General features: G+C 32.3%; 1 protein-coding gene across 4 annotated transcripts in view; it reads right to left on the reverse strand.

Moving 5' to 3' along the window:
• Stxbp5 (syntaxin binding protein 5) overlaps nucleotides 1-9,643 on the reverse strand; it is a 179,001-nt gene that overhangs the window by 73,503 nt on the left and 95,855 nt on the right. For all 4 annotated transcript variants that reach the window (XM_010639597.3, XM_033763319.1, XM_010639606.3 and 1 more), the window contains exon 10: nucleotides 312-466. In XM_010639597.3, the coding sequence (XP_010637899.1) occupies nucleotides 312-466 (155 nt within the window). The remainder of the gene's footprint in view (nucleotides 1-311; nucleotides 467-9,643) is intronic.

Consider the following 9,643-nt stretch of genomic DNA (forward strand, 5'->3'; position numbering starts at 1 on the left):
AATATATATATTATATTTATAGTTCAGCTGTTTTGAAAAACCCTGAGCAATCTAATGCACTAATGTTTTATAGAATTTTTTAAATGTCTCAATATGGATAGTTTATCTTTCAAAGGCACTAATACATAATTACTTTATAGATTAAGTTTATTAAACAAAACATAAAATAAAATTTGCAAGGATATAAAGGTAGCATCTCTTCCCCAGAATGAGAATGATAGGATAGAGAGAAAGCACTTAAAACAAATAGAGGTCTTTGTTTTGAAATATTAATATTTATGGAAAATGAGTTTTAAAGACGCAAAACGTACCATTTGGGTATGGTGTTTCACACAGTGTTAGAAAATCAACAATTGAATAGTCCATTTCTAGCACGGCAGTACTTTTCCCATGCATCACTGTTAAGCAAGGTCTTCTTCCTACGGTGTCATATGACAAACCTCCTGATAAAATAATAAAAGGTTCCCTGGAAATAAAATACATATTTTGGATTATAAGTAGCATAGTGGAGACTATTTTTTGCTGTATCATATTTTATTAGTGAAATGATGAAATCTTAAATTCTACAAACTTTATATAATCATAAAATTGAATTTTAAAGTGGATTAGTTTAAGATCCAGGCAAATTCCTGAAAATTAAACTAACAATAGAAATAAACATAGATCATGTTTGACTCTTGTACTGCTCCTCCATCCCTAAAACTTTTTATCTTCTGTATGAACTTTTCACAAAATCTCTGCATTTCGGCTGGTAAGTCTCTTGAATGCTGGCTTTTTCTTCCACTTCAAACAAGGGATACTCAACAAAAATTCCCTGAGAGGATCTTAATACTTGAAGAATCCAGTTTGTTACAAACTTATTTCTCAAGGATGCATCAAGAATTTTACTAGCTACACATTTCCCTTGATAACTGAGAAAATATTCAGTTAAATAATATACTTAATTTCCTTCAGGATCCTTGTATGTATTTTCAAACTTTAACTCCTCCCATACATCCTATGAGCTGCCAACTTGTCACTTCTAATAAGTCTTACAACTCTAATTTTTCCACTCTTTACTAATCAAAATTAGAACAAAATGATTTATCTAAACTAATTTTTTAAAAGCTGTATTTTGGATATCCTTTCACATATTATACTTGGGGTATATTTCTTATATTTCATTTGATACCTGTCAAGAGTGTAATTACTTACAGATCTTACAAATGATTTAAATTTTTTTGTATTACATTTTCTAATTATGTTTCTACCATTTATAATTTTTAATGCCCACACTCAAGCCAGTGTATCTTACCTCTCACCCACTGTTCATGTATCCCTCTTTTCTACTATGCAGTAATATTCAATGGTGGTTCTGGAACTAAACCACTTACATTCAAATCTCAGCTCAGACTTTACTTTCTATTGAATTTGAACAAGCTGCTTAACCTCTCTATGTCTAGCTTCCACATGCATAAAAGGAGATAACAGAGATAAGTATCTAACTTAAATTCTTAAATTAGCACCTGAACCTACAGCATACCGAGTAGCCTATTATAATTGTCACTATCGTCCTATTGACTGACACACTCAACCATTGAGAAAATTCCTTTCATGGACTACAGCATTTTTTAAATGAAAAGTTGATGTTATAAAACAGTCTAGAGGCAATGTAATCTTTATCCTATTACTTTTAAGTAGAATTTTAGTAGAATCCCATTTATTAATATTTTATGTTAACCATAATGTTCAGGACATTCACATTAGAGAGGAGTCACCTTAGAAGTGCTATAATTTTATTGAACTTTTTAATGGGACTACTTTTTTCATTAAGTTTATCGGTACATTTTAGGTATACAATACAATTACATTCATCATTGGGATCTTGTACCTTCACATGATGTACTTCTGTTCTTATTTTTTCCCCAATCCCCTGCTTTCCCTTCAACCCTTCATCCTTTCCTATTTTTAAAGACTGTTTCCATTTTTTCCTTTCATATTTTTTTCATTTAACTTATTTCATTTCTCCTACCCTTCCCTCTTCCCCTACTTCTTTAGACCTTTTCTTTCCATTTCACATTATCAACTATACATTTTGATTCTTATTTACACTTTGTTTTTCACACCAGATACACTATTCAGTATTTACACATGTGTATACTATTTATTTCACTTAAGAGCATAGCCTCAATGTGTATTCATTTAGCTATAAATGTCTCTAGTTTCTTGTTATGGCTGTGTAGTACTCCATTTTATAGGGAAAAAAAAAAACCCATATCTTCAGTCTCCAGTGGATGGGCAATTGGGCTGTTTCCAAGTTTTAGCTATTACAGACTGTGCCACTATAAACATGGGTGTGCATATATCTCTGAGCTATGATGATTTTAATTCTTTTGGGAAGATACCCAGCAGAGGAACAGCTGAGTCAAATGGGACCTCTAATCCTAGCTTTTTGAGGTATCTCTGTACTGATTTACACAGTGGTTGCACCAATCTGCATTCCCACCAGTAGAGAAGGGTTCCTTTCTCCCCACAACCCTGCCAGCATTCCTTGGTTGATTTCTTGATAGCAGCCATTCTTTCTGGGGTAAGGTGGAATCTCAGCATTTTGTTTTCATCTGCATCTCTCAAGAGATCAGTGATGTTGAACATTCTATGTTTATTTGTTGCTTTTACTTGTTTGTCTGAGAGATGTCTGTTCATTTCAGATGCCCATTTTTTAATCCAGTTTTTATATTTGGGGGGGTCTGACTTTTTTGAGTTCTTTATATATTCTAGATAGTAGACCTCTGTCTGAGGAACAGCTGGTAAACATTTTTTCCCATGTTGTAGGTTGTCTCTTAACTCGGTTGGTGGTTTCTTTTGCAGTACAGAAGCTTTTTAATAAGATGAGATCCCAGTTGTTGAGTTTCTGTGCTAGTTCCCATGCTACTAAGGATTTGTCCAGAAAGTCTTTTCCTATGGCAGTGTCTTTGAGAGTTCCACCTAACTTATCTTCCGGCAAGTTTTGTGTTTCTGTTTTAATATTTAGATCTTTAATCCACTTGGATTTTAGTTTAGTACATGGTAAAAGGGGTCTAGTCTTAATATTTGCCAGGTTGAAATCCAGTTTTTCCAACACCATTTATTAAAAAGGCTATCTTTCCTGCAGTGTAGGTAGTCAAAGATGAGGTGTCTGAGTACATCTGGAGTTGTATCTGCATCTTTTAATCTATTCCACTGATCCTCAGGTCTGTTTCTTTGCCAGTGCCCCACTGTTTTTAGACAGTGGCTTTGTAGTACAATTTCAAGTTGGGTATTGTGATACTCCCTGTCATGTCTCTGTTGCCTAGAATGGCTGTTGCTATTCTAGGTCTCTTCTGGTTCCAAATGAATTTTTGTATTGTTTTCTCTAACTCTGTGAAATACACTGTTGGGATTTCAATCGGGATTGTACTGAATCTATATAGCAGTTTTGGAAGTATAGCCATTTTCACTATGCTGGTTCTTCCTACACAGGAAAAGGGGATGTCTTTCCATTTTCTTATATCCTCTTCATTCTCTTTTTTCGGAGTGCTATAGTTTTCAATGTAGAGGTCTTTTGCTTCCTTTGCTAGATTGAATCCTAGATATTTCATTTTTCTGGATGCTACTGTGTAAGGAATTGTTTTAATGGGACTCCTTATTAACCTCCTCAGATGACCCTGAGAACAGCTTTGGCTAACACTGTGCTTCTGTATGAAACCTTTCTTACTTATAGGACTCATCTCTATCTAAAAAGCCCTTTGAGTAAGTAATTTGCTTAACTCAGCCTAATAATACTATCGATTCACTCACAAATATTTCTTGAGTATCTATGTTCTTGGAAATAAACAAGTACTCAAAGGTTTGGTCTAGGCAGACACTAACCCATAAAGAAAATGAAACAAAATAAAGTGATGGGCTGACTGCAAGGGTGGGCTATACGGGTTACACAACAGCATTGTCAGGAAAGGCACTTGAAGTGATAATATATGGGTTGGCATCAAAACAAAAGGGAGCCAGTAATTCAAACTGCCAGAGTCAAAGAAGGAGGTAGAAAGAACTGCAACTGCAAAAACTACAAGTCAGGAATGAGCTGCGTGTGCCTGAGGAACTAAAAGGATAGCATGGCTACAGCAGTGTGAAGGTACACATGGTAACGGATAACACAACACCAAATCCTGTAAAGGTATTCTTTTTATCAGGATCTCTAGAATTGGTTTTCACAATCAATTTAATTTTGGCTTTTATACAGCAATTGGACAACTTTTTAAATTTTCGAATTCACTGCAAATCAATGCTTTTGTAAAAGAAGTGCACACACATACAACTAAACATGAATATTCATATAAAAGTTCCAGCAATGTTAAATGACATTAAAGTTTCTACACTCTTAATCTTGATTTCTGTATTTTTATCTCAGACCAGTGAGCAGACAAGTATTGCTCATACTGAGTAGCAATAGCTTAGTACACAAAAAGCTAGGACCACTATTACTTGACTACCCTATCACTGAGGGTGGTGGGAAGGTGAGAGGCAATGTGAGAATGTCACTGAAGTCTCAGTGTAAGGCCCTAGGCAATCCAATCATATCTGAAATCACCTGGATACCTGGGAAGCCAATCCCAAGTATTATTCTGACAAAAACAAAGAACTACTGCTGAGTTGACAACTGCAGCTAATTCATTTCCTTGTAGGTATCATAATTGTAGAAGTCCAAATCATTTCCTTTTGCACAGCTCCTCTTAATTACTACATAGCACTCAATAGCAATGCCCACTGTGTTCTGTGAACCCCTACAGAGTCCCAGGACCTTTACTAAAGATCTGTGAGGTCAAAATCATTTTCAGTATGATATTAAGACATTAACTTCTCATTGTGTTAATATTTACAGTATGGCTCCAAAGTAACAGTAGGTAGATGAAACTCTAAGTATATCACCATAAATCAAAGCAAAGACACCTAACTGAACTAGTCATTGTATTCTGCTTTGCCACACAATGAGAAGGTTCCCTATGCATGCATTTTAAATGTCCCTGATAAACAGTAAAATGTTGTCAGGATCAAGACTTAAACTTTGCCATATCTTTTTAATACTGTATTGATAAAATGACTAGTAGGAATAAAGAGCTTCTTTATATGTAATGTAGTTCAATAGTTATTTCCACAATAGCATTTACTGCAATTCTTTGAATGTATCAAGTGAATTGGCCATGATTATTTTTGCTTGAAAGAACAACTAATAAAAAAACTCTCATTATTTAGGCCTGAGTAATTAACAAGTATCTCAAAGAAAAATGAAGTGAGTCTGTCATTTTAAGAGAAATAACTCATATTATTTGTTTGTGATGATAAAATCTAGGCTTTTGGATAAAAGCCAGGTACTAATAAAAAAACTCTCATTATTTAGGCCTGAGTAATTAACAAGTATCTCAAAGAAAAATGAAGTGAGTCTGTCATTTTAAGAGAAATAACTCATATTATTTGTTTGTGATGATAAAATCTAGGCTTTTGGATAAAAGCCAGGTTTTAAACCTTTATTCATCATTGAGCTTCACGGCTTTGCAATACTTAAAAGGTTTTCCTAATAAGATTAGTGGTGGTATTAACAACATGAATTAATATTTATGTTATAAAATAAAAAGGAATATCTGAATGACTCACTGAATTAGTATATCCAATGGATTCCTGCTGTAATGTTCTAAAACCAGGCATGGATAAAAGACATATTGAGAGTGCAGAAAAACCAATGGATTTTAATGAAACAATACAAAGATTTAATAACACAGATTCAGATTCCATGCAATGACTACCTTTAAATAAACTACCACTTAAAAAATTTGGTGTAATATGGAAGAATATTTACCATTAAATTCCTTCATACACTTCAACTAGAACAACATTACAACAAAGGAGATGTAGAAGCAGATCTGAGAATCTATCCATGTTCCCTTATAATTAGATATTAACATGATTTATAAAAGCAAAACATCCACTATTTAGTTTATTAAAGTGTTATTTATGTTAATGTGTGACAGGTTTTTATTATTTTAAAGTTAATAACCATTTTTTAAATCCTAAGCTTTGTTTCTAGTTTAGTAAGCATAAAACCCACATAAAAGTGCTTTGGGGTTCTCAATAATTAAGATCTTAAGAGTGCTTGAGAACAATTTGAGAGGGCTACTGGCATACAGCCCAAAATTAAGTAGACATAAAGAAAATCTGCAATAATCTCATGTTTTCATTTTAATAAAAGCTATGATAATTAACTGGTTACTATAATTATTGAAATGTTATACAAAAAGGTATTATACTTAATAGAGTTAATGAATTTATTAACTCAAATTAATTTAAATTTATTTTAAAAGATTTAATTACTACCATGAAAAGAAATAAATGACCTTCTTTATACTGTAATCTACTGATCACTAATACAATGACAAATATTTCTGGAAACTTTCATTGGTTCTTTTCACATATCATAAACTTTAATGTTTTCTCTAATTACTCAAGAGTTGAGCTATTTAGCATCATTCCTCTAATATCTGAGATCCTCATTTAAGAGACTGGCTCAGAAGTCACAATTTGGAAATAAGGGCAAAGAATCCACAAATTCTCAAGTCCTCTCTTAATTATAAGAATTAGGAAAAAAAAAAGATCTTAGAACACTGCCTCCTTTGGTGGCAATAATTTGCTTAACTGCTGTTATAAATGGAAATGTTCATGAATTTGAATAACTTTAGAAAAATTGTAGTACTCTTTGTAGCCAATAAAGCCTGACAGTCATGACAAAAGCTACCATGATGAAGCTGTCATTTCTATGACCACAACAATTTTCTCTACCTGTGCTTTGCAGTACAAGGCATCAACTGTAGCGCTGAAATTAAAATACAAAGCAAAGCAAACATTAAGCATCAGCATGACAATGCCACGAGACAGACACAATTTGACAGACCTATCTAAATCACACAAAAGCCACAAAAAATTACATTTTGGAATTTCTATTCATTGACGTCTTAATATGCAAATTGGTGGACATGCATGAGATCTATAAAGACACAATAGGAATTAATATTAGTATATTATACTGAGTTCTTGCATCAATACATATAAGAAGATTCTATTAGGTAATAATTAGATATTGTTTTTAAAGAGAAATCTAAAATCTTTAATGTAGTCTGTTACTTAGAATCAATTTCTAATTAAATAGCCTGCATATACTCTTTAGTGTTACAGCTCAAACCTCATATATAACAGAACACTGCATAGTGCTCACAATCATTTACTGTAGACATGGTCTTATGTGAAGTCAGTCCTTGCCTCAACAAAGACACAATCTAGAGATATATCAAATATACTATAAACAGTCAAGTAAAAGAGAGAGAACAATCAGTGAATCTTTAGTAAGCTATCACTTAACAAACATAAAAAGTGAAAGTTTCTTTTGACTGAGAAATGGGGGAAATGTTGGTAAGATAAAAACTGCTGAAAAATTTATTATTAGATTAACTTTAACAATCCATAAAATTTTAATGATGTACCAGAAAATCAATTTAGATTACGAAGGAATGGCTCTAGAAGAAGAGAATGTAGGAATGCTCAGCATAAAACTCAGTAATAGGAAAGGAAAATGAATAAACCAGAAGTAGTATAAGCACAGTTTAACAAATAACATAATTTTTAAAACAAAATTTAAATAAAACTCTTTATAAATAATACACATAATAAAACTGCATAAGGTTTTTAATTCTATTTTAGGATTTCAGAAATAAAAGAACTGTTATCATGTGGCTGTCTCCCACTAGGATACTAATTATGTTAAATTCATTAGTTTCTAGATACTGCAGCACAAACAACCATCAGCTTATTTCTGATCCTACTAAAAAATAAATGTTTGGCTGTATGATTGCTTGCAAAAAGTAAAATTAGAAAGTGTCTATGAAAAACCGCTGCTTTGTACACAGATAAGAACAAATTCAACCTAAGCCCCATATTATCATACCAAATTGTCTTTCTAGTAAGAATAACTAGTAGCTCACATTATGATTATAATATTTAAGGTAATTCTACAGCATAAGGTCTGATTTTCAATTTAGTAAATTAACAAAATAAAATGAAAATCATCCTACACTGGTGAGATTTTTGTTGAAATCTATGCATTCTGTATTCATTAAGTATTTAACAAATACATGTGAAAAGCACTAAGGCAATTGGGCAAGAGGCATAATTGATTTCAAGGAAATAATTCAAAAGAGGACTTTCACTGCTTTACTGCTAGAATACCAAAAAAGAAAGTGTGTTTAGTACCATATTTTTATCTTTAATATAAAACACTGATACCTGTAATAGCAAAGATATTAATTTTCAAGCAAACGGGAAGCAACAATACTAAGTGAACTGTAAAGCTCTTAAGTTACTTAAAACAAACTGATTAAAAACTAGTAATACTTTAGACATGTTATTAAACAGAATAGAAAATATACTTAACTGAATATCCTGTAAGACTACAATAAGTGAAAATGGATATGTACCTGAAAAAGAGGGAGGGCTGGGGTGTAATTCAGTGGTAGAATGTTTGCTTAGCATGCATGAGGCCCTGAGTTCAATCTCTGACACCACAAGGAAAAGTATAAGGTTAGGGAGATATGTTAGACTCAGGAAAAAAATTAAGTGAAAAATCATTTTAGATTGGTGGAATTACAGGAAATATGATTCTATCATATTTAATTACATTTCATATTTTAAGTTTTTAAAAAACCTAGCCAACCCTCACAACAATCATAAAATAATCAGTAGTCAGAAGTGAGACTAATAAAATATGCAATTATTAATAGTGCAATTAATACAATTGCAACTAATTTTATATGCCTTTAAATTTTTTTTTCATTTAAAAAAGATCACCCTAATTCCTATTATCTAACTTTTACTTTGCTCTTTTTTCTTTCTTTTCTTTCTGGTACCAGAAATTGAACTCAGGACCTTGCACTTGCAAAGCACCAAGCAGGCATGGTGCCACAGAGATACATCCCCAGACCCTATTTTGCTCTTTATATTTTGGGTTTCTCACGTAAGAGAAGCCATGTAATATCTAAAATTGTGTGCCTGATGTCTTTTAACATTATGATCTTGGGGTTCATCCATTTACCTATAAATGCTTCAAGTTTATCCTTTATGGCAGAGTAGCACTATATTATACATAAATATCACATTTTCTTTATTTGGTGGGCATACAAGCTGTTTCCAAGATTTACTTATTATAAGGGAGGGAGAAATTATTAAAATAAGAAAATTGAAGAAAAAAATGGAAGCAGCTCTTTCAAATGTGAAGGGGATCAAGAATTGGAGGGAGCAGGGAGGAATGGCAAAGGAAAAAAGAATTAAGATGTGTTATGTACTTGTAAAAACTCCCCACAATAAAGTTTAATCATTATGTACTCTGCAAGCATATACTAATAGAAATACATAATAATAAAAATAACATTCTTAAGACTGAAAAAAGTATTTTCTTCTGAAATGCCATAAAAATAATTTGCAAATTTTAAATGTTATTTTCATATCTGTCACTACATTCTGCATTAAGTTTTACGCAAAGGTAGTTTATGCTGAAGACCTTTCTCCTTACTAGGCCATCAAGAGTAAAAATATACAGTATTATAAGATTATA

The sequence above is a fragment of the Fukomys damarensis genome, unplaced genomic scaffold, assembly GCF_012274545.1.
Source record: "Fukomys damarensis isolate Sample0158 unplaced genomic scaffold, DMR_v1.0_HiC HiC_scaffold_14, whole genome shotgun sequence".
In the NCBI taxonomy this organism is placed as follows: Eukaryota; Metazoa; Chordata; class Mammalia; order Rodentia; family Bathyergidae; genus Fukomys; species Fukomys damarensis.